This window comes from Microtus oregoni, unplaced genomic scaffold (assembly GCF_018167655.1).
Source record: "Microtus oregoni isolate MIOR12 unplaced genomic scaffold, Mior012 000001F_ref0000356, whole genome shotgun sequence".
Taxonomy (NCBI): Eukaryota; Metazoa; Chordata; class Mammalia; order Rodentia; family Cricetidae; genus Microtus; species Microtus oregoni.
In genome coordinates, this window is record NW_024543060.1 from 49,045,167 (window position 1) to 49,071,721 (window position 26,555).

Genomic DNA, 26,555 nt, shown 5'->3' on the forward strand with positions numbered 1-26,555 from the left:
TCAAGTTGGCATAGAACTAGCCAGCACAAGGCATTTTAAAAAAGGACATCTTTGCAAAGAAATACATAATTCAAAAATCTGGATTTTCTAGTATATATACTAATCTAGAAAAGAGACATGTAAATTTAGTCTTTCACATCTCAATATGATAGAAGGAAACTATGAAATCTGATATTTTAAGGCAGAAATTAATTACAATAGAAATTGAATGTCCTAATAAAAACAGTGAGCAAAGAGGCAGAGGAAGGTATTCTCTTAATTGGAATGTGGACTGTCAGGGGAAGGATATTGCTCAGGTTTGGATTTTAACTATACCCCAAAGGTCCACATCCTGAAAGGTTTGGTTACCAGCCTTCTTAAGAGATCAGACCCAGTGGGAAAAATTGAGGCTCCTTTGTGGGCATGGAGACCCCAACCCCATTCTCTCCCTCTCTTGCTTCCCAGCAGCCCTGAGGTGACCATACCTCCTCCTCGTGAGCTCCTCGGATGTACTGTGCTCTCACGAGCCCAAAGCAACGTGGGCAACTGAAATCCTGAGCGAAAACAAGCCTTTCTTCCAGAGTACTTTGTCACAGACACAGAAAGCTGATGGACTGGATATATTGTGAGATAGAGTGGATCATCTAACTGAAGAGTTTAAGGGAATCAAGGCCCAGACGGCTTCTTTCTCAGTATGGAGCTTGTATACATACCTGTCCCAAGATGAACAGCCCATTTCTAGAGGGTTCCTCATTACACAGAGGGTTTCAAGATGACCTGCTCTATCTGAAAGTAACCAGAAGGTGCCTGGGACACTAGGCAGTCGCTAGTTTTAGTAAATGTTTCTCATGAGGAATCTGGAGAGCTTTTCAAGCCGTCAGAAATTCCAGTGGTTCTAGCAGACCTATCAGAGGTGTGCAACCTTCTCACACTGCACAGGAGGCTGCATCTGCACATGTGCTGGGACTCATTGATAACCGTCCCCAGAATGAACGCAACCCACAGCGCATGTGAGCCAAGGGCCACAGGCTGGACACCCTGATCACACTTTGGTGGATGAGATCTAAATGACACTAAATGAAGTATAGTCTAGTCCCAAGATGCTATAAGTATAGAATATTTGAGTAGTTAAAAATATTTACTATTTCTATTTATCTACTTAAACACAGCAGGGGAAATCTTTTACTTAGTTTCTATAGGACTATAAGGTTTACATCTTTTACTTAATTTCTATAAAAGAATATTCAGTCTTTTAAAAAACACAGACATGTATGGATATGCCTATCATTTTATGAATAAATGTAAACAGCACCAGATTAGGATTTAAGTTAAATAAATGATCACAGTGCAACAAGACTTCCATTAAAAATGTTAATAAAACTGGCTTATTTTTAATAACTGAGAGAAAGCCATGAGTGCTTTTTCTTAAAAATGCATGAATTCCTGTAACTTAAATACATTCTGTGAGTAAGGAAATATGGGTGTACTTAAGTTGGAATACTAAAAGATGCTGATGGTTTGATAAGCAGCAATGAGGACCTTCCAGGACTTTCAAAGACCTTCCAGGACATTTGACAACATCAAACTAGCTGGTAAAACAACAACATCATCATCATCATCTTAAGAAAAAAAGAATAATCTATCAACCACATAAATTAAGTTTATTTTAAAACTCTACAAGTATTTTAAATAAAGTTTATAAAAAGTGAATAGTAGGTCAGTAATTTGAATGAAGTGGCCTACTGGTTAGCAGTTCCACAAACGCCCAGCAGGTGGCAGAATTTCATCCTAGTTCATCTTCCGGAACCCAGTGCTAGAGCTCATCATGCGCAGACACTGCAGGGAAGCAAAGGTGCAGTCAGCCTACAATGTCACGAAGACATCCATACTAGATATACTCTCTACGTTATATATGGAGAGTCCACGTCTGACAGAGACCTGCTGTCTATCATCCAGTGTGGACATTTTGGTACCCATTCTACCACATCATAAATATGTGTCTCTTTAGACACCTATAGAATGTGAATGCACACAAGTCTATGAGAACAAGAACACACATACACATATATAAACACAAATAGAATTTAACAAATAAAATTAAAATAGTATATAAACAAATATGACATAGGGTTAAAACCTCATGTAACCCGATAAACGATACTCGACAGAGGTCTTTAAGAACACAGATATGCTGCCTGGGCTGACTGGAGACAAAAGACATACAGAGAGAACATCCAAATTAACAAAATCAAACACAAAAAGGGGAACATGACACGGAGGCAATCCAGAAAATCATGAGGTCATACTTGAAAAACCTGTACTTCACAAAACTGAAAAATCTGAAAGAAATGGATAATTTTCTTAATTAACTTACCAAAGTTAAATCAAAATCAGATAAACAAATTAAATAGACCTATAAATCCTAAGGAAATAGAAGCAGACATTAAAAGTCTCCCAACCAAAAAAGCCTAGGGCCAGATGATTTTAGCACAGAATTCTATTAGACTTTTCAGAGAAGACAGAAACAGAAGGAACATTGTCCAGTTCTTTCTATGAAGGCCATAATTTCCCTGATACCCAAACCATACAAAGATTCAACAAAGAAAAATAATTACAGACCAATTTCCTTTATGAACGTAGGTGTAAAACACTTAACAAGAATACCTGTAGCCAGGCGGTGGTGGCGCACGCCTTTAATCCCAGCACTCGGGAGGCAGAGACAGGCGGATCTCTGTGAGTTCGAGACCAGCCTGGTCTACAGGAGCTAGTGCCAGGACAGGCTCCAAAGCTACAGAGAAACCCTGCCTCGAAAAAACTAAAAAACTGGACTCTCTGAACATAGCGGACAATGAGGGCTGCTGAGAAGCCAAGGACAATGGCACTGGGTTTTGATCCTACTACATGTTCTGGCTTTGTGGGAGCCTGCCTAGCCAGTTTGGATGTTCACCTTCCTAGACCAGGACGGAGACTTTGGACTTTCCACAGGGCAGGGAACCCTGACTGCTCTTCAGACTTGAGAGGGAGGTGGGGAGGATGGGGGGAGAGGGAGAGGAGTGGGGGGACGGAGAGAGGAGTGGGGGGAGGGGGGGAGGAGTGGGAGACTGGGAGGAGGCGGAAATTTTTTTTTTCTCAATTAAAAAAAATACAAAAAAAGATGGCCAATGCACTGATATTATATATTTGCTGTAAAAGAATAATAAGGACTTCATTGTTCTGATCTTAAAAGTTACTTAATAAAGACTTGTTTCCATTAAAAAAAAATCATCTGCCATGATCAAGTAGGCTTCATCTCATAGGTGCAGGGATGGTTCAACATATGGAAATTGTCAATGTAATCCATCATATAACAAAGAAAAAAAACCACATGGTGACCTTGCCAGATGCTGAAAATGTCTTTGACAAAATCCAATGCCCAATCATAAAAGTACTGGAAAGATTAGGCATACAAGAAACATACCTAAACATAAAGGCAATTTACAAAAAACCTACAGCTAAAATCAGATTAAATGGAGAAAAACTCAAAGCAATTTCATTGAAATCAGGAACAAGACAAGGCTGTTCACTCTCTCCATATCTATTCACTATAGCTCTTGCAGTTCTGGCTGGAGCAGGAAGACAACTGAAGGAGATGGAGGGGTACAAACTGTAAAGAAGTCAGTGTCACTATTTGCAGAGGATACGATAGTTTACATGAGCAACCAAAAAGTCTACCAGGGAATCCAACTCATAAACACCTTCATCGAAGTGACTGGTTACAAGGTCTCCTTTATACACACGCTTCACAATAGCCACAAATAATATAAAACATATTGGGTTAACTCTAACCAAGCAAGTGAAAGCTCGCATGACAAAAACTTCAAGCCTTTGAAGAAGATACAGAAGGTGGAAAGATCTCTCATGCTTTTGGATAGGTAGAATTAATATAGTAAAACTGGCCATCCTACCAAGAGCAATCTACAGAGTAAACACACGCCCAATCAAAATTCCAACACAATTCTTTACAGAACCTGAAAGGATAATACCCAATTTCATATGGCAAAACAAAAAACCCAGGCTAGCTAAAACAATCTTGACCCATACAAGAACTTCTGATCAAGCTCTAATGCAGTAGTAATAAAAACAGACATGTTGATCAACAGAATCAAATCAAATTTCGATATAAATCCACACACCTATTGGCACCTGATTTTTGATTAAAAAAGCCATAAATAATAGGAAAAGAGGCATCTTCAACTATTGGTGCTGGTCTGGCTGGGTGTCGGCATGCAGAAGAGTACAGATAGATCTATCTATCACCCTGCACCAGACTCAAGTAACCCAGCATAAACACTGAACCAGAATAGCCTTGAACACACTGGCACAGGAGTCAACTTCCTGAACAGAATGCCAACAGTGCAGACATTAAGATCAACAATTAATAAATGGAGCTTCATCAAACTGGAAAAATTCTGTAAGGCAAAGGGCACTGTCAATAGGACAAAATAGCAGACTATGAAATGAAAAAATTTCATCAACCCCCCCATTCAATAGAGCACTAATATCCAAGCAGGAGTCAGAGGTACCAAGGACACCAGAAGAACAGAGTCCACAGGATCAGCTAAGCAGGGCTCATGAGAGCTCACAGAGCCTGAAGCAGCAATCACGGAGCCCGCATGGGTTAGAGACAGGCCCTCTGCATATACACTATGCTTGTTTACCCTGAGGTTTCTGAGGGACTCCTAGCAGTGGGAGTAGGGGCTGTCTCTATTTTGCCTACTCTCGGGACCCTTTTTCCTCCTACTGCATTGCCTTGTCCAGAATTGATGTGAGGGGTTGTGCCTGGTCTTGTAACATGTTAGGCTGCATTTGGTTGATATCACTGGGAATCTGCTCAGTTTTGAAGAGAAATGGAGAAGGAGTGGATCTGGGGGAAGGGGAGTTGGGGGAGGTAACAGGGAAGAGTGGAGGGAGAGGAGGCTGCAGTTAGGATGTATTGTATCAGAAGAGAAAAAACAAAGTATTATAAGAAACTGTACAGCAAGCATTGTGTGTCTTAGATGAAGTAAGTAAACTCCTAGAAAGACAAACACTGCTGAATGACTACATTCAGCGGAGAAATGTCAAGATAATGGAGCTTTGTGAACAGGAGAAATGACAAAACCAAGTCCACAACATTCAACTCACAACTAAGAGACTAGGACCAGGAACAAGGGCAGTCTGCGTTAGATATGACAGTTCTCAAGGTAGGAGGCAATGTTTTTTTGTGAGCTATCAAAGGCATTTTAATTAATTTTGACCACTTTCATATTTGGGAAATTCAATATAATCTTAGAGATAAAAGTTCCTCTATTTTTAACAACTGCTTTTAGTAAACACACTTCCTAAAAATCATGTTATACTGCTCATTTATATAGATTGGAGTTTAAGTGATATTCTCTGTCTTAGGTGTGCTTAAATGTTTCAGAGAAAGTCACTAATATATACAATTAACACACATTTTAATAAATAATTTGTTATCTTAGCGTATGTAAAATGAAATTCTTTAAAAAATTTATTTAAAATTTTTTATTAGATTTATTATTTCATTTGATGTGTTTTTTGCCTGCATAGATATGAATGTGCACCATGCTTGGTGTTCACGGAACTTAAAGGAAGGTACCAGGTCCCCTGGCACGGGAGTTTCAGACAGCTGTGCCCACCACATGGGCGCTGGGCATTGACCCTGAGTCCTCTGCAAGAGCAGCAGTGCTCTTACTTGCTGAGTCATCTCTCGGGTCCCTGAAATAAAATTTTTAATCGTGTCATATACTTTCCCAATGAAATACTGACAGTGCTTTCATGGCTTCCCTGGAGTCTGTGACTCACCCTGATCTTACTAACACAGCACATGGCTCACATGCAATCACTTACTTCCCTGGAGTCTGTGACTCACCCTGATCTTACTAACACAGCACATGGCTCACATGCAATCACTTACTGGAGTCTGTGACTCACCCTGATCTTACTAACACAGCACATGGCTCACATGCAATCACTTACTTCCCTGGAGTCTGTGACTCACCCTGATCTTACTAACACAGCACATGGCTCACATGCAATCACTTACTTCCCTGAAGTCTGTGACTCACCCTGATCTTACTAACACAGCACATGGCTCACATGCAATCACTTACTTCCCTGGAGTCTGTGACTCACCCTGATCTTACTAACACAGCACATGGCTCACATGCAATCACTTACTTCCCTGAAGTCTGTGACTCACCCTGATCTTACTAACACAGCACATGGCTCACATGCAATCACTTACTTCCCTGGAGTCTGTGACTCACCCTGATCTTACTAACACAGCACATGGCTCACATGCAATCACTTACTGGAGTCTGTGACTCACCCTGATCTTACTAACACAGCACATGGCTCACATGCAATCACTTACTTGCGCTTTTCTTATTTGCAAGATGATCTAATAATTTTCGTATTTCTGTGTCATATTTGACCCATTCTGGGACAATCCTTGCAGCAGCTTCCAGTTTGGGTTCTTTTGTTTTGGGATTATTGCACTAAAAGTTCAAACAAAATTTGTTAGTAAAAGAGAAAAAAAAGACCACATTTCGGGAGAAATAAAGGAAATACTTGAGACCCTTAGGGTGTATGTCACTAGGGCTGATGTAAGCACAACCACACCGAGTGTTGGCTGACTGGACACTGGCAGGCCTGGAGGACACCGAGGCTGGCCTTCCCAGCCCTTTATAGCCAGCTGCCTGTGACGCAGAGGACTGGAGCAGCACCGATGTAATCACTGACCACCAGTCTGAGAACTGAGCACACCAGGAGGCTCTTGGGAAAGAACAAAGACACACCCTTCTGGGGAATGCATTGCATCACCAATGTGTCCTCTTCTGCGCTAAAGGTCTAGAATTGTGTACTGCGTATAAAAATGCACAGAGCATGCTCAGTGCAGAGACTAGGGTGAGAGTTTCTGGCCGTCATCTACTCTTGCCTCATGAAGACGGCAATGCTCTGCTGTATTCTGCATCCACCTCATGAAGACGGCAATGCTCTGCTGTATTCTGCATCCACCTCATGAAGACGGCAATGCTCTGCTGTATCCTGCATCCACCTCATGAAGATGGCAATGCTCTGCTGTATCCTGCATCCACCTCATGAAGACGGCAATGCTCTGCTGTATTCTGCATCCACCTCATGAAGATGGCAATGCTCTGCTGTATTCTGCATCCACCTCATGAAGATGGCAATGCTCTGCTGTATTCTGCATTCACCGAGATCATCTACACCGCACCTAGTCTTGTCTGAACACTGCCAATGGGACCACAATGACTGGGAGACAAGGTGAGTCTGGACCTGGACATCAGGGACACAATCATATGCTGAAAGGGTCACAATTTCAAAAACAATGAGAATGAGAATGGGAGCCAGGAACCAGTGAGGTGGCCGGAGGATTCCAGAGTTATCTCTCCCCCTTGCCCGGGAGCTCTCTAAGTGAGGACATGATGGGAACTGAGAGGAGGCAGGGGACACCTTGTGGTTGGGACATCCTGCATACCAGAACATGACCCTTCTCCATGACTCACCCAAGTTTCTGTATGTCCTTTAATAAGCATACTGACTCAATGTTGCCCGTATTTCCAATTTCCTTCCCCTATAGAGGAGCCTTACTCTCTCACTAGTAAGCTCCTTGGTGTTTGAATAAAAATGGCCTCCAAAGGCTCATAGACTTGAATGCTTAGTTCCTAGTCTAGGGAACTGTGTGGGAAGAACTAGGAGGTGTGGCCTTATTGGAGGAGGTGTGTCACTGAGGGTGGGCATTGAGGTCATTCCCAGTCACCTCCCTCTGTCTTATTGGAGGAGGTGTGTCACTGAGGGTGGGCATGGAGGTCATTCCCAGTCATCTCCCTCTGTCCTGGGCTTGGGCATCAAGAACTGAGCTCTCAGCTACTGCTTCAGTGCCACGCTTGCACTGCAGCCATGCTCCCTCTTCCATGGTGGTCATGGACTCTAACCCTCCGGAACTGTAAGTTAATGTGGTAGTTTGAATGTAACTAGCCCCCACAATCCCAAAGGGAGTGGCACTATTAGGAGGGGTAGCCTTTGTTGAAGTAGGTGTGTTCTTATTGGAAGACGTGTCACCATAGGGGCAGACTTTGAGGTCTCTTTAACTCTAGTTTCAGCTACTTTTCTAGGACTATGTCTTCCTGCGTGCTGCCATGCCCCACCTCTGAACCGGATGTGAGCCACCCCAAAGAAATATTTTCCTTTATAAGAATTGCCATGGGCATGGTGTCTCTTCTAAAAGTTAGCTTGGTCATGGTGACTCATCACAGCTACAGAAAAGTAACTGCTAGGAATATTCTTAAGATGAGCCTCTCCACTGAGGCAAATAATTCCAATCAGACCAAATTAGACAGAATCAAAGCCCATGTTTACTGCAGCACTCCTGGGTGGCCAGAAAAACGTGGCGGGGAAAGGAGAGGCACGCAAAACCCAAAGACCACGTGTTTTTTTCTTGGCGGCAGCCTAAATAGCCCATGGGAGAGGTCCTGACCCTCTCTGGGAAGGGGTCAGCGCTTGGTGGGCTTTTCCGGAGGTGGAGTCCGGACCAAGGCAACTCAGGGCAAGGGGTCTTGAGATGGAGTTTCCTGCTCCATTGGTGCAGCATTGGCGCCCCAAGGATGAATGCCAGGGGCTGGGTTATGCTTTCAATCAATCAGTAACTAAGGCAGAAGTTGGTACCAGGGAGTGGTCTATTGCTCTGAGCAGGTCTGACCCGTATAACTTTTGGAGAAGTGTGTTCCACTTTGGACTAGGAGAGTGGACTCTAAGTGGTCCATCCTGGAAGATCTTGGAAGAACTGTGTAGGCCCAGCTCCATAGCTTTCAGAAAGGAGCAGTGTCAACAGCATATTAGCATGGGCTAAGGACTATTCTTGCCATATCTCGCAAAGAATACAGACGCTTTCTGCCCTGTCTTAACCTCTTAGCGTCTCTACAGCCCCGTGTCACTTAATTCCTAAGTGTTTCTGAGGGGAGCTGATTGATCCAAGCGCCCAGTTCATGCCACTCCTCTCTTCTCTGCATGCAGCTACTGCTATGAGAAACCCATGCATCTAAGTCTGAAAGTTCCTCTTAGGCATGGATAAAGACACATCACCAACTTCTAAGGAAACCTCAGGATTCAAATGTGTTCCCCATTCCTGCGTCCCTTCTTCTACACTACTTAGTAGAGAGATGGCAGACATGTTTTCTTCCTCCTTTAGTTTTGATGGGTTTGGTATTCTGGCTTGGCAGTTGTGGTCTTTCAGAGTCTGGAATACATTGTTCTGAACCTTCATGACTTTTATGGTATCTACTGAGAGTGTGCTTCTCTTCTGATGGGCCTGCCTTAACACGGGAGCTGGTGTTTGCCCCTGCAGCTTTCAATATACTTCTTTGTTCTGAACATATGGGTTTTAACTACATATTCTGTGGGGATGTCCCCTTTGGTCTTGTCTATATGGTGCTCTAAATGCCTCCTGACCTCGACAGACTCCTTTCCCCTCCAGGGTCCTAGTCGACACAAATTGTTCTGTCTATGCTCATGGCTCGTGCTCTTTCCACAGTGTCCCCAGGGTCCCATATGATCCATTTGCACTTTCTTTTGAACTTTGGCATGGATTATCTTTATATATTTGTTTCCTTACTAATCAGCAGACCTGAGGGTAGTCTTGGGGACCTCCTGAACACAGCTTTTTACTTAATTCATAAAAGACTAAAAGAAGAAGTGTGATAATAATATGTGTGAGCCATTTCATTTGTAAAACAGCACATTTAAATTTGGACACTTTGCATACACTTATATGCAAACGAGACCCTGATACTCACCAGATCGATGGTTTTGGCTCTCTGTTTAGACTCGTCATCGCACCAGGTCTCACACCATAGCCAGTCTTGAGGAAGAGACTTGATGGCAACTTGATAAATCATATTGTTGGGAAGATCCTACAGAAAAAAATTAATATGCTAGAGTCTGAATCAAATTGTCATTTAGACTTTAAATATATCATAAAATTCAACAATTTGGGATATCTCCATGTGGTAAGCTTGCCCTGCTTAATCTAACCTAAGAATCTTGTGTCATACATGTATGAACACGTGACCTAGAACTACATCCAGAGTCAGATGAGAATAAGGTCTGACAACTGTCACCCGTGTTAGCGGCCGTGCACAGCCTCATCTTCTCTAGTTACCCGAACAGCAGAACCACGGTTAGGTACTCACTTGTACCTGTCCTTTTTACTTATTTGTTTTTATCTTTTAAATTTTAAAACTGTCTATTTTTATTTCAGTGCGAGAGTGCTTTATCTCCATGCATGCAAGTGCACTGAATGTGTGGTTGGTGCTGCTGAGGCCAGAAGACAGTCAGGTCCCCTGAACCGGAGTCAGCTACAGCCATGCTGGGCACCAAACCCAGTCCTCTGTATGTGCTACCGACCGCTAGTCGCCTCCCCAGCACCTGCTAGTGTTATGTTGAACACATTATCTTCTCCAGATTCTCAAATCACCTTACTCTCTTGTTGGAAGAGATGTTGTAAGAACAATTTCATATTTCTGTATGTACAAGGCTTCCTAAGCAAAGATTGCTGGCACATAATTTGAAAAACGGGCCTAGCAGTTAAAAACAGAGAGTTTTTAGAGAGACTTAGTATGTTTCCCCTGAGGTATCTATTTGTATTCCAGCCAGAGAGCCCTTCTTCCTTCCCAGAAATGTAGCTATCTAAGCACACTACCTCAGTCTCTGAGGGGTTGAAGTTAGTTTGCATTAGATGTCCCATGTATCCTTAAGATTTAAAACTTCATGGTTCTACTCTCGCCAGCCCTACTAAATATCTTATGAGATGTCCTAGGAGATGTTCCAGGAGAGGCAATAAAAATGTGCAGATTGGAAAGAAGGGTTAAAGGCTCTGATATTTGCAAGTAAGAGGATTATTTGTTCAGGAAAGCTCCATAAATTATGAATAAAATCCCTGGGCTATGTGAAGAGTGAAATCATGTCATTTGGGAATGACTGCATTAAACAAAGCCACCAGCCTCAGGAAGACAAGTGTCACATGCATACTCTCACACAGTTCCTACGTTTTCTGTAGATGCATAAAATCGGGTACATATAAAACAAAACCAAAGTGCTAGTGAGTAGAGAAGCTTCAGTGTTTATACACTATGCAGTCAAAAGGAAAAATGAATCCCATCATTTGCAGCAAAGGTGAGGTGGAGAGCATCACGTTAAATGAAACAAGCCAGAAATGGACAGACTAATTCTCGGGCATGTCAATAGAAAAGTGCTAAAGCAATAAAACAAAAAATATTAGAATAGACTGTGACTTCAATTTTGTTGGTAGCTCCCCTTTCTCTGACTTTTCTCATGCCCTAGCAACAAGGCCATCTGGCAAAAATTGATGCTTGGTGAAGCCCCCAGCCTGCAGGGGAATGAACTTCCATGCAGTGGCTTTTGAAGAAGTCCATACAACTTGAAATGACCATATCTTGTAAAGCATCAAACTAGCAGTTGCTACGGGGTGCGGCAGAGCCGCAGCCATGCCTGCTTCAGATCACTGATCCACAGAAACTGCCTCTTAGCCACTAGGTTTTACAGTAAGGTGTCATGTAGCAATAGACAACCACCACAAAGATTATTCCAGTTGTCTGTTAGAAATAAAGTTGTGAACATTAATGTACAAGACTATGGGTAACATATACATACAAGTAGATATGTATTTAACCTTATACATAACCAAAATTCTTATATCCCTCAAACACAGAAGGCCCACTTTCACCATTGGGAATACCAGCATGAATAATTTTTGGCCTCTTTATGAAACCCATTCTAATTCTACCTTCACAGGGACCTACTTTATACTAAAACCCCCAAACTTGATTGACCATTCAAACCCTATTTATAATGCTTTCCTATTTTATTTCTTCTCCAATAATTAATTGCACACATATGTGTACACAAATATACATATATATTTTAACTAGAATGAAAGCATTAGGACCTCAAGAATAATTGTGCTTGGATTTCTGTGGTTTCAGGTCTTAGGAGAGTATGTGGCACATAACATACACGAAACACACCAGTTAGGTAAATATGAATGGATTTAGTCATTAGGAATAATAAGGATTATGAACTGTACTGTCTTTCATGTCTGTTTAAACCATCTGAAATATTTAGAGGCAATAATGAATAATTTAACAGGGTGTGAGGAAGGAGGTATCTGTCGGGTGTCTTCAGGGAGCACAGGATACACAGAGTTCTTGAAGCTCAGCACACAAAAGACAGAATGGGAGAGGGAGGCAGCTGGGAGGGAGCCCCATGTCAAGAGGGAAAGTGAGCAGAAGAGGTGACTAAATGAGGGATGGAGAGGAGGGAAAGTGAGGGTCCTGTCAGAGAAGAGGGAAAGTGAGCAGAAGAGGTGACTAAATGAGGGATGGAGAGGAGGAGAAAGTGAGGGTCCTGTCAGAGAAGAGGGAAAGTGAGCAGAAGAGGTGACTAAATGAGGGATGGAGAGGAGGAGAAAGTGAGGGTCCTGTCAGAGAAGAGGGAAAGTGAGCAGAAGAGGTGACTGAATGAGGGGTGGAGAGGAGGAGAAAGTGAGGGTCCTGTCAGAGAAGAACCCTGAGCTCAAGTGAAGACGACGACGTCCGCACAGGTGTCTGACAAAGGCAGATGTCTAGACAGGGCTGTGTGTATGAAGGGTGCTGAAACAGGTTATACACACAGGATAGTTATCCATTAGAATTTGTTGTAGTACTTACCTGATCTAGGTTTGAAAGACTATTTGGATCTTGGCTAAGAGCTTGGTACTGGCCCCGGAGCCTATCACCTGCGGAGATTCTCCTGAACTTCTTGAGATCCACCACATATAAGGCACTGAAAAGAGAAGCACTCTGTAGTCCTCCATGGTGCTTGTGTGGCTGTCCCAGGGACTGTGCACACAATGGGATCTGCACAGCTGGGCTGTCCCAGGGACTGTGCACACAATGGATCTGCAGAGCTGGGCTGTTCCCAGGGACTGTGCACACAATGCATCTGCAGAGCTGGGCTGTCCCCAGGGACTGTGCACACAATGGGACCTGCACAGCTGGGCTGTCCCCAGGGACTGTGCACACAAAGGATCTGCAGAGCTGGGCTGGTAAGTTTTGCTGTCAACTTGACACAAGCTAGAGTTACTTGGGAGAAGGAACCAGCTGAGAAAATGTAGGCATGTCTGTGGGGCATCTTCTTGATTAATGATTGATGTAGGAGGCCCAGACCCCTGTGGGTGGCGGGATCCCTGGGCAGTGGTTTTGGGGTGTATAAGCAAGAAACTGAGCAGCTTTGTAGAGTGAGCTAGGAATCAGTGTTTCTCCACTGGTATCTGCTCCAGTTCATATCTCCAGGTTCCTGCCTTGCATTTCTACCCAGACTTCTCTTTATGAGGGTCTGAAAGCACCAAAATAAGACAAATCCTTTCCTCCTCAAATAACTTTTGGTCATGGTGTTTATTGTAACAGCAGAAAGCAAAGCAGGACAGACACCTTAGAACTTAACAAATATTTCCTTCATAAATTGGAGTCTAATGTTCTGGTATTTCCCCAGAGTTTGAGGTTTGCTATAACAATGGCAGAACATATGTATTTCAGGTCATCTCAAACCTTTTCATGAAATCACAGCCCTACAGACAAGCCACTTCCAGAAGCCAGTGTCTGCACTCGGTACTGACAAACCAACTTTCTATCTTGCAGCGGACAGGTGCATGCACCTGTGTGGATCATTTGGTTTTAAGTCTTGGTTCAACCAAGTACTAGGAAAGGAAAACCTGACAAGCCACCTAAATGCTGACTGCCTCAGTTTCCACAGCTATAAGATGGAGGATACTAAGACTGTGAGAAAACTCTATGAGCACAGAATTAAGGTTCACACATGGGGGACTTCCACAGACAGCACATAATCAGTACAATGCTGTCTTACCTGATATGGTATTTCCTTTTCACCAGATGCGATGCCCAGTATCCCGTTTTCCAGAAACGGTACCCATCCATTTCAGTGCGGCTGTCACAGAACGGAGTATATCCGTAAGGAGCTCCACCCAGATCAAAGTCTCGAAGCTCTTTTAGGTCATGTCTCACAATCTAAGTAATAAAAACAGTGTCTCTGTATGGCACAGGTTGTAAAATATCATGAGCTCTTTTGGTATAACTTTCATATTATGACCTTACTGCACACATGCAGAAAGATGCATTTCCTCATATCATTGCCACAGAACATGAATTTACTAAATGTTCATGTTTTTCTTGTTATCACAGATTAAAAGAAGCATACGCTTTATAGTCTTTATCTGTATAATTATGGTCTTACCAGTGAGATGCCTGGTTATATCATTTATAAGCTAACTTGTTGCTATAACGTACACTATGGGAATATAACACACACTATGGGAATATAACACACATTGTGGAAATATAACACACACTGTGGGAATATAACACACATTGTGGAAATATAACACACACTGTGGGAATATAACACACACTGTGGGAATATAACACACACTGTGGGAATATAACACACACTGTGGGAATATGACACACACTATGGGAATATAACACACACTGTGGGAATATAACACACACTGTGGGAATATAACACACACTGTGGGAATATAACACACATTATGGGAATATAACACACACTGTGGGAATATAACACACACTATGGGAATATAACACACACTGTGGGAATATAACACACACTATCACAAAAGCACATAGCTTGTAGTTCTTCAATGAGTGAATAAAAAAAGTCTTTTTAAAAAGTTTATTTATTTTATGTGTACTCTAACTGCCTGTATGCCTGCAGGTGAGAAGAGAGCATCAGATCTCATTCTAGATGGCTGGGAGCCACCATGTGGTTCCTGGGAACTGAACTCAGGACCTCTGGAAGAGCAGGCAGTGCTCTTAACCATTGAACCATCTCCCCTGCCCCAAGATAAAGTCCTGATTTGAAAAGCAGCTTAAGGGCCAGGCATGGTGGTGCACAGCTTTAATTCAGCACTTGAGAGGCAGAGGCAGACGCATTTTTATGAATTAGAGGCCAGCCTGGTCTATAAAATGTGTTCCAGGACAGCCAGGGCTGTTACACAGAGGAACCACGTCTCCAAAAACCAAAAAAAGAGTAGCTTAAATGACAATGCTAATATATTTTAACTTTTCTTTTTCTGTTTTAAAAAGATTTATTTATTTAAAGTGTTGAAGTGTGACTCATGTTACATCTGTGTAACATGTGTGTGCAATGCCTACAAGAGGCCAGAGGAGGGCACTAGGTCCCAGGGCACTAGATCAAGCTGTAAATGCTAGGAATAAACTTGAGTCCTCTATAAGAGCAGCAGAATCCTTCTAATTACTGAGCCCTCTTTATTCTCTACTGGCTCAAGCTTGCTAAGAGAATACCAGTGTAATGTTGAGGGGAGGAAAAGAGTTTTATGCTTTAAAATCTCTTTTGGAAATGAGTGTGTGTGTGTGTACAGCCGGGCACATATGTCTTGGCCTGAGGGTGAGGGTAGAGGACAACTGTATGGGGTCTGTTCTCTCCTTCCTCTTTCACGTGAGCTCCAGGGATGGAACAGGCCATGCTAGGTTTGTACATGGCAAGGCCTGCACCTCTTGAGCCATTTTTCTTGCCAATATATTTGGCAGTGCTTTCTTATCACCACACTTGCTTTTCCTGCTTTAAAGGTTGTATCGTAATAGTTGACATTAACTTGGAACAAAATAACAGTAGAGGAAAGTAAACCAGTCCACGTTTTCCTCCTCCCCTGTGCTGCAGGCTGGCTTTGAACGTCTCATCCCTCAGCCTCTGTCTGCCGAGTGATGCACTTACAAACAAACAAACATCAGCATACTCAGTGAGCATAAGCTAATTCTAATACAGAACTTGAAAAACATACCTTCTGTCCACAGTATGCAAATTCTATCTTATGCATTTAGTTTATGTACATTTACAGTTAATAATAGTGTGATTAGAAATTCCGTACTTTTTCAAATATTTTCCCGAGTAATGATTATAAAGATACTGAAATGAGGTAAGGAAAAAAAAGATTCATTTATTATACATACAGTGTTCTACCTGCATGAATGCTTGAACTGCAGACCGGAAGAAGGCACCAGAACACATTATAGATGGTTGTGAGCCACCATGTGGTTGCTGGGAATTGAACTCAGGACCTCTGGAAGAGTAGCCTATGTTCTTATCCTCTGAGACATTTGTTTAGAGCACCATAACTTTTATCTATACAAATCTTGAAGCTGAGGTGGTTTTTAAATTTTCTCCAGCTGAATTTGGAGCCTTTAAGTGACAGACATAAGGAGACTTGATACCTGTTTCAGCTGCTGAAGGTCAACAATGACAAAGGGCTGTGTGCAGCCACTGGTGTTTCCAGCAAGAAGAAACAGCCGGTTACAAAGAAGACCAGCACATAGCCACACAAATTCATGTAACTATTTTACAGTTACTAATATAGGCACGCCTTATTTTTATCTGCCAAATTTAAAAAAAATGGCTGTTTCAGCCAGAAGCTACCATTTTCTAAACAAACAGTACTTCTTACTACACTTTCAATCTGTCCATGTTCTGACAGATTGCTCTTAAACTTAAGATCCTCATGAATATCCCACAATCAGGTCTTGCATGTCTATGAAGCAACAATGGCAATGAGTGAGCAACAGAAGCCCCTAGGTTCATATTCAGTTGGAGGCAAAGCCACACTTTAGTAGCACAAATAATTACCCTTATTACCTGATCAGCATCAACAAATATGATCTTGTCCACAGCTAATGGAAAAAGGACGTCAAGGAAAAGAATTTTGTAACCCCAAATGATCCGTTGCTTTTCAGTCTGTTGATGAAGCCAACGGGGCCACTTATATTGCACAAGTTCATATTGGAATCCATATTCCTTAGCCATGTGAGGAATTACCTCCTAAACACATATAAAGAAAACCAAATAATACATTTCAGAAGAAGTTTACTATAAAATTATTATAAATTGATTGGAGAATGCCTAAACACCACTTTAACGAATCCTTCTGAAGCTATTGTCCACAAGTGTCTCTTATGGTCTTAGCCTGAAGGTGGCAGGGCCTTCAGGAGGTGGGCCTCACAGAAGGGAGTCGGGTGGCTGGGGTGAGGTGCCCTTGAAGGGCACCGGGGCCCAGGCTTCTCTTCTTTTCCGTTGTTTACCATGTGCTCACACTAGGGTGTACAGCTGAGTGCCAATTCTTCTTTAAATAAAAACTATACAGAACTTTTAGAAACTGGTTAAGAATTGGGGATATAATTTTAAATTCAAAGTTGTAATTTGGGTAAATATGCATTTTAAAAGGCCAACTTTGAAAAAGGAATGTTTTAAGAGCTTACAATGACAGCAAAGAATTTAGTAACAAACTTTAGCCACACTGTAAAATAGCAACATGCTTACTTTAAATGTTGGGGAGAGGTAATTCTTCAGAAACCAGAACTTCACTGGTGTTTTGGTGTTCCGCAGAACAGAAAGCATCATAATCCTATGGAAGAGAACACGAAACCAAATACAGGTAACATCCTACTTTTTCAAAGGCTTCTAAATATTTAAAAGATGAATCGAGTTTTCCATTATGAATTTTCCATTAGAATCAAACGGAAATATTTTCGGAGATTAAGGTTGTTACAGTATGAAGTTTGTAAGGACCAAGTAGCTAGTGTGGAGAGGTTCTGTTACTGAACTAGCATCTAATTCTGGTGTTACTGTGTGATAGACACGGCCTTCAAAACCCACAGAGACCTATGCACCCCAAAACTCCACCGTAGATTGCTTCAGTAACCGAGATGCATGTGCCCTGAAAGTTCTCTTTAAAGAGCGAGTACCACAAGGGCATTAGTTCTAGGGCATTCTCTGCCATCCTTCTACTTACACCCCTAAAACTATTCTTTGAATTCTGAACACTACCTCCTTCTGCACCGATATCCTTTCCTGGGGAAAGATCATTTGCTATGCACATTTCCCTTACTTCGCAACTTGTTACATATAGGGTGTTTCCTAACCTTTAAGAAAATCATTCTAAATCAAACCAAACTAATGAAATTTAAATGTATTAAAAATTACACATAAAGAAGTGAGGTGTACAGCAGTGTGTACCTTGTTAATATTTAGGTAAAAAGAACTGACAGTAATAGCTCCTTGGCATTACAGATGACACTATTGGCTCTGGTGTGGAATGAAGCTAAATATCAAGGAAGTGAAAAGAAAAAAAGTTTCTTTTTTGTAGGTCACTCTTTCATTTTGCTGAGTTCTGACTATATAAATGCACAACTTACTGAAAATATTAGAAAATACTCACCGTAGAAAACGTTCATATAAATGGCCAGAGGCAACTGAAAAAATGTTTAGGATGTCATTTTCCTTTCTGTCATCTTTATGCAGACTTTTTGTGAAGCTTTTAATAAAAACACAGGACAGTGGGTTCTTAGCCTATGTATATTATAACTACATACATCTAAATAACATGCACAACGTACAGCTGTTACACTAAACAAACATTTATCATAACAATTATGAGCTATTTATATTAAATGTGATGGTATTTTTGAGGTTTATAAACTTTTATTTGGACATGGAACACAATTAAACTTTCTGCATATTAATGTGGTAGTAACCTTGAATTTTGGGAATGGCCAGAGTTCTTTTGAGAACCAAGAATGAAGTATAGTCTACTATGTTCATGTATAGTATATTGGAGCTTACACAGGCCAACAGTGAGGAAAGAAACAGAGTCCAGTGAGTCAAAGTGTTAGCAGTAGAGCAACAGTGATCTATGGGACTAGAGCAGGAGCGGCTGTGGCTTATGAGGTTCTCCACTGTAAATGTAACAGTGATCTATGGGGGAGCGCGCGCACACACACACACGCGCACACACGCACGCATGCATGCGCGCGCACACACACACACACACACACACACACACACACCTATACCTTTTCTAAAAAGTGACTGCTTAGGAATTCAAGGAAGGAGGGCTTCCAATTCAAAAGTCCACCCTTTGTTAGTGAGTGAGAGAACTTGTCTCAAAAGAAAACAGTTAAAGAGTGTAAGAGACAGAGGGATGGCAGACACTGAGAAAACAAGGCCTCCCAATAAACAGAAGCGGAGCTCGTGTGTCCTCAGAGACGGAAGCAGTGAGAACGGGGAAGCACAGGTCGGCACCTGGGCTTTGTGTATGTACAATGACTTCCAGTTCAGTGTTTTTATGGGGACTCAGAGTGTGTGAAGGACTGGGTGTGATTCTTGTGTCTTCTTTTGGACTTGTCTATTTGGTTGCTTGTTTTTTCCAATTCCTATGTATCTTAGTAACAAAACACCATGACTAAAAAGCAAGGTGGGGAGGAAAGGGTTCATTAGGCTTACACTTCTACATCACTGTTCATCACTGAAGGAAGTCAGGAAACCAACTAAACAGGGCAGGACCCTGGAGACAGGAGCTGATGCAGAGCCATGGAGGATGCTGCTTACTGGCCTGCTTCCCATGGCTTTCTCAGCCTGCTTTCTTAGAGAACCCAGGACAACCAGCTCAGGGATGGCACCACCCACTATGGGCTGGGCTCTCACCCATTATTCGCTAATGGAGAAAATGCCTTACAGCTGGGTCTCAGGTGAGGCTCCTTCCTCTCTGGCAACTCTCAGTGCCAGCCAGCAGACTGTGTGTTAGTCTCTGGTGACACACAACACCAGCCAGAAGACCGTGTGTTAGTTTTTGTTTGACCTTACTTTATTTTGTTAATGTCTCCAAGAAGCCTGTCTGTTGTCTAAGGAGTGACCGGAAGGGAGCAAATCCACAAGGGGAGGAGGTTTGGAGAACAGGAAAGAGTTAGTGAAAGGAATTTTAATGAGAATTTTAAGAAAAAACTATTTTCAATAAAAGAAAAAAAAAACAAATGAAAACAATTTGAAAAGCCCAGATAAGTAAACAAAAAATATTACAAGAAAATTCAGAAGGACCAAATTAATTTGGGCTATTCTTAATGTACATGATTGGTGCTGAAAGCTTTCCTTTAATCAAAGCCTCGGTTGTATCGAAGCACATGGCTAAAGTGGCCACGGTTCGAGAACTGCTTTTTGTTTGTGGGGCTGGAAAGAGGTCCCAGAAGTTAGAGCAGATCCAGCTCCAAGTGTCCCTACGACAAGTCACAGCTGGCTTGTAACTGCATTTCCAGGGCATCCAGTACTCAGTTCTGGTCTCTGCAGGCACACACAGTGCACAGATGGATACTGAGGCAAACACTCATATACATAAAATAATAAAGCTAAATTAAAAAATATTTTGGCAAGTATCAATTATTATGATGAATATTTTTAATTTTTTTGTAATTCTGAGAAAAAAGTTACTATATGGGTTAGTACTACAGTTTTTATTAACAAAAGAGTAGGCTATAGAAAAAGAGGCATAAACTGGACCAAGTCCAAAATGATGGCAGTTCTTCTGACTGTAGAACAACAAAATCTATTTAGGCTACTGAATTCATTTGGTTTAAAGTTTCTATCTTTGACTGAGAGGATCATGTGTTTATGCTCATAAACTCAAAGTCCTCTAGTCAGCTTTAGCTGTCACCTGTCACAGACTATAGTCATCCGAGACTACAGTCTCAACCAAAGGACTGTGCACATCAGCCTGTGGGCCTGTCTGTGGGGGCTGTCTTGATTATTAGCTGATGTAAAAGGCCCAGCCCACTGTGGGCAGGATCATTCCTTGCACAGGCCATCCTTAAAGCTAGCTAAGATGAACCTGGGTAGACCAGCAAGCTGGTGCATTAGAGGAACCATTTTTCCTCTTTTTCATGCTCAGAGGTGCGTGTGGAACAGGCCTTCTCATAGGAGAAAGCATATTGCCAACATGGACAGTCACATGCTCAGCTCAGCTTGGGAAACATGCAATGGTACAACCTGCACCAGCTTTGGAACTTTTGTTGGTATTATATGGAAAGAGGTTATTTCTATCTGCTGGGCAGTATACCTTTATTTAAAAAATCTCTCAGGAAAATAGGAGGCAAAGGAAGAGTAGACTTAGGAGATGGAGAGAGTTTACGGCTCATGCCACTCCAATACCCACCGCCATGTCTAGTCTTGTGTTATTGAACTATACATATATGAACCCAGCCTTCTCTTCCCTTGCACCCCTCCCCCTTTTTGTGAGCTTGGGATGGAACCTAGGGCTCCATACATGCTAGGAAACAACCCCCACACAGCTACACACAAAACCCTAATGTTTGTTTGTTTTTTTAAAATTAACAATATGACTCACAAACAGCCTATGGCCGTCCGTGTTGCAACCACGCTGGACGACCTTCTCCTCTCTGAGGCACACACCTCGTGTTTCCTCACGTAACTGGGTCCTTTCAGTCTAACTATAGCTCCTGAACACCATGTCCTATAGGAGGAATCTTTCCCGAGGTCCCCAGATGGATCTATATCCCCACCCTTTGTTTGAACAGTATTCTGTTTTTAGCATTTTATAGCTCCAGGTTCTTTTTAAAAATTATATTCTCTGGCAATTTTTTGCATGTAATGTTGGTTCCAAGTGTTTTCCCCACCTCTCTTCTCTTCCCCTCACCCCGCCAGCCTCTTTCCCACCAGCTCCAGGCTTCTATGTTAACTTGTATGTGTCTCTCTATGACTCCTGGGAGAGAGGGTCTGTGCCTTTTTACTTAGATCTTTGTCATCTGCAGAGTTTCTTCATTAATATAGTTACATCATTAAAAATACTTAGTCATTAAAATAACTATTGAAAATTACCTTTTAATTGAATCCCACATGCCTCGATTTTCATGTTTGTCAGCAAGGATATCTTCCTTAATTTTACCTGATTTTTTCTTTACCTAGACAATGTGGAAAAAGGAAATTTAGAATTTATAAAGTATGTCATGTAAGGTAAGAAATTGTAGCAATGTAAGAACGTAGTTATGGCTCACAAATCCAGGTCATGTATTAACATAATGTTATAAATTAAATCTTATACTATCTTGTACTATCGGTTCTGGGGAAACAAGATCTCAGAAACTGTTCTGTTGGTTCATGAGAACAAACAATGGGCTTCCACTTGGGTCTGAGATTTTGCAGTTTAAGACATTCCTTGAGATTCTTTCTCGTTAGTCACATCATTTAGATCTTTTTCATCCTTGCTAATGACTGTCCCCTTCCTCTTCCTGTGGAGGTTCTAGTGACGACATCTGCTCTCCAGTTCTTCTATTGAGTACAATTAAACTCCCTGTTCCAACAACTGCATCGATCTCTCCCACACGCGGTGGATGAGGACGAATATGATATCTCTTCCTTCCCTCTATGCCCAACTCACAGTTTGGTATTTGCAGATACAAGAAATATTTCCCTAGTTCAATAAAACACAAATATCTGCCTTGTAATTTGCCAATTCTTTCCACAGCATGTAAAAGCCAGCCACTAAATTATTTTGCTGTGGATTTTAAAAATGTTATTTGTGTGTGTGTGCTCGTATGGAGCGTCTATGTATGCCCACAGCTGTAGGCGCCCCACAGGTCAACAGGCACTGGATCCCTTGTTGGAGTTGCAGTTCCAGGTGGTTGTAAGACCAACCACTGTGGTACAGGAGGCAGACCAGCTTTCCCCAAGACAGCAAGTGCTCTTACTGCTGAGCCTCTCTCCAGCCCCCGTCACTCAATTCTTAGTCTTGGTGCTCAGTTTCAAAGGTTCGTCTTAAAAATAAAAACCCATCCTAGTGCTACATATATACCCACATCTGCTATCTACCTTCCTTTTTTTTTTGTTTTTGTTTTTTTTTTTCAAGAGTGTTTCTCTGTGTAGCCCTGGCTGTCCTGTGGCCCCAAACTCAGAGATCCGCCTGTATGCATTCTGAGTGTTAGGATTAAAGGTATTCACCACCACCATCTGGCTACTGTGTACTTTTTTTTTTTTTAAAAACCAGGGTTCTTTATTCAAGAGTGTATATTTATTTAAACACAAGCATTTTAGACTGTCTATCAAGACTTCTTACATCTAGAATCTGACCTGAATGTGCCTGTTTTTTTTATTTGTTTCTGCTGATTTTGTGTATTTATCTTCTATCATGTGCTGGTTCTACACTCTAAAACTATGATTTTCAGTTTATTGTAATATTATTCCAGAGATGGATGGCTATTTCTGCCTATCGGGAACTAGTTTAGTATCAATTCAAAGTTAAGAATTCCCTGGAATATTTGGTGACACAAATTTGCGCTGATGAGAGATAGTTTAGTATGTTTCATCCTTACGTTGATGAAAATGTCTTCTAATACATTACTATTTTATGTAGATTTTGCACTTTAATCTGTATTAAATTACATGTAAATTAAATCAAAATGGCAGTGCAAGTGTTCCGGGATACGCAGTGATCCCGGGAAACTTCCAGGACCTCTGCATCGCCCTTTGTGTTTTCTTTGTATTTTGTTCGTCAGTTGTTCCTTTAGCCATTTTACTAGTTTTCAGCAGGAGGGTTCACTCAAAAGGGAAACTATGCCTGCCATTGTTTAAAAATTCTTTTTCTGTTCCTTCCCCCTCCTTTCCCCTCCCTAAGCACAAGGATAATGTTATTAGGGTTTAAAATAAAAACTCCAAGGCAGCTTCTCAGAGAGAAGGAAAAACAGTATGTCCAGGGGGTGGATGCTGAGGCCTCTGCTCTCACACGCATGTGCCACCACCAGGAAATAGACACACAATGAAAAATAATGAATCTTTAAAAATTTTGCTAAAATTAGTGCTCTGACAGTAAACAAGATATAAAAGGCTGTGAGGTGGTGGGTGAGGGAGAGGAAGGGAAGAATGACAGAGAAAGGCCTCAGAAGAAAGAGGTAGCAGGATCTCTGAGTTTGAGGGCAACTGCGTCCATACAGCAAGTTCTGAAGCAGCCAGTCTACACAGTGAGACACTGTCCCAAAAACAACGAGCAAGAACAATAAATGCCTAGTCTTCATCCCTCTCTTTCCAGGACTAAGTTTGCACCTGTGTCCTGACTCATCTCTAGAGCATGATGCACAGTATTATCTCCTAAAGATACAGTAGGTATCCTAATAAAATTATCTCCTAAAGATACAGTCACTATCCTAATATAATTATCTCCTAAAGATACAGTCAGTATCCTAATATAATTATCTCCTAATGATATAGTCAGTATTCTAATAACAAAATCTAAACAAACCATTCCTTTTGTCTTCAAAATCCACTTTCATAACCTTAATTTTCCTTTTTTTCACTGAGTTACAAAGTAAAATTTTAGAGAACCAAATTTTAGTTGCTATTAAACAAAACGAAGAGGAACCAAGGCACTTGTTACAGCCTGTAAAAGGTGCGCACTAAAGCCCGTGAAAAGTGTGTACGAAAGCCCGCACAGACCTGCACTTTCAGTATCTTGCTCTTAAAAGTGTTTAACATGACAACAATGTTGCCTGCATCAGACTCTGAGTCTGTTCCTTCATGCCTAAAAAAGAAGAACATAAATACCCGTCATTTATTCAGTAATAGACTATAATATTGATACAAATAACTCCCTTACAATAAAATTGTTTATATCATATAGCCAATATATATACCGAAATGTTATAGTTAAATATTTAATTAAACTTATTTTAATATTAATTAAGATGATCTAGAGGCACTTATTAACCTTAATAATCTAATTATTCATAAGGCTTACATTCTTGCTTATTTTTGCTGCAGTATTAAAAAGGCTTTGGCAAAACTCAGATCTTTTAAGCTGACATTGATATACTGATAATTAAAATGAGAGACGATTTCTAGACTTGAAAGTTTTCAATTTTAGAGGAATTATATTGTCAAAACTTTCCAATCTCCACCAGCATTTATGTATTTATTAAAAATTGTTTTTATTGAGCTGCATATTTTCCCCATTCCCTCCCTTCCTCCCTCATCCCCTTCTACCCTCTCCCATGGCTCCATGCTCCCAATTTACTCAGGAGATCTTGTCTTTTTCTACTTCCCATGTAGATTAGATCCATGTATGTCTCTCTTAGGATCCTCTTTGTTGTCTAGGTTCCCTGGGATTGTGATTTTAGGCTGGTTTTCTTTGCTTTATGTCTAAAAGCCACTTATGAGTGAGTACATATGATATCTGTCTTTCTGGATTTGGGTTACCTCCCTCAATATGATGTTTTCTAGATCCATCATTTGCCTGCAAATTTCAAGATGTAATTATTTTTTCCTGCTATGTAGTACTCCATTGTAAAAATGTACCACTTTTTCTTATTGATTCTTCAGTCAAGGGGCATTTAGCATGTTTCCAGGTTCTGGCTATGACAAACAATGCTCCTATGAACATAGTTGAGCACATGTCCTTGTGGCACAATTAAGCATCGTTTGGATATATACCCAAAAGTGGTATTGCTGGGTCTTAGGGAAGGTTGTTTCCTAATTTTCTGAGAAATTACCATATTACAAATTACAGCCCTCCTTCCTTTCTTCTGGCTCTAAAATTCTTTCTGCTTCCTCTTCTGTTATGTTACCTCAGCCTTGGAGGTGATGGCATAAATGTCTCACTAAACTTTTGTTTCTTTCTTTCTCTTTTTGTCTTTTTGGTGGTGGCTGTTCACTAGTCTGGCTGATAACTAGATTCTGTTGAACAGACAAATACATTTTCATGGAGCAAAGCATGAAGGGGCAATAAGCTAATGTTTCGCTAGTTCCATTGACATGCACAGTGATGGAGACATGAGGTTTAGTTTTCTGGGCTCAGAAAGCCAGCTGGTGTGTATCACGGTCATAGCAGCGTCTTGTTTCTTACCTTGGAATCATGGATAGGTAGTAGCTCTTTTTCTGTCAGGATCTCAGTTTTGTTCTATATGCCTCTCCCGGGAGTCAGTTCTCCAACCCTTTCTCAGTAGTGTTTGAACTTAGAGGACAGGTCCACTGCTAGGAGTCACTTGAGTAGGCCTTACAGTGGGCAGACATAAATACTGTGTACACCAGATATGCCTAGATGTTATGGTTATAGACTCTACCTCACAACAAGGCATAGAGGCTTAGTTCTGGGGTACGATTTAAAGTCTAATGCCATGAGGGCTTTTTGGGTGCTAGGTTTGCTGGGGTGGGCTTGGTTTCGGGGTTCAGGGCAAAGTTGTACTTACTTCCTAGTACACCAGCAGCTGGAGACGGCCCTTCCTACTCAGTGCATTTGCTCTTATTCATTTCCTCAGACTGTCATGTTTTAGGATCTCAGCATTGTGCATGGATAGTTGCTAAATACTATGGGTGGCTAAGTACTGTAAAGTCATTTTCTGTCATCTTGCACAGAACTAGATCTAATACTTTTTTAGGATTTTAATTTCCATTTTGATAATCTGACATGTAACACTAAATAATCATTCACATCTAAAACTCTAAAAGTGGCTTGGGGAAGTCAATGAAATGAATCGTAATGATATTCTGCTATACTCATAGATCACTGCCTAGCCCGATTGTTATCAGAGAGGCCTCACCCAGAAACTGAAGGAAACAGATGCACAGAACCACAGTCA

At 41.4% G+C, this 26,555-nt stretch overlaps 1 protein-coding gene across 1 annotated transcript in view; it reads right to left on the bottom strand.

Moving 5' to 3' along the window:
* Positions 1-1,465: 1,465 nt before the first annotated feature.
* Uggt2 (UDP-glucose glycoprotein glucosyltransferase 2) overlaps positions 1,466-26,555 on the bottom strand; it is a 100,355-nt gene continuing 75,265 nt past the window's right edge. The window contains exons 30-39 of the mRNA XM_041676912.1: positions 24,418-24,502; positions 21,811-21,893; positions 18,365-18,460; positions 17,467-17,551; positions 16,786-16,968; positions 13,963-14,123; positions 12,768-12,882; positions 9,837-9,953; positions 6,395-6,518; positions 1,466-1,815 (exon numbers count right to left, since the gene is read on the bottom strand). Coding sequence (XP_041532846.1) covers positions 1,793-1,815; positions 6,395-6,518; positions 9,837-9,953; positions 12,768-12,882; positions 13,963-14,123; positions 16,786-16,968; positions 17,467-17,551; positions 18,365-18,460; positions 21,811-21,893; positions 24,418-24,502 — 1,072 coding nt within the window. The 3' untranslated portion in view covers positions 1,466-1,792. The remainder of the gene's footprint in view (positions 1,816-6,394; positions 6,519-9,836; positions 9,954-12,767; positions 12,883-13,962; positions 14,124-16,785; positions 16,969-17,466; positions 17,552-18,364; positions 18,461-21,810; positions 21,894-24,417; positions 24,503-26,555) is intronic.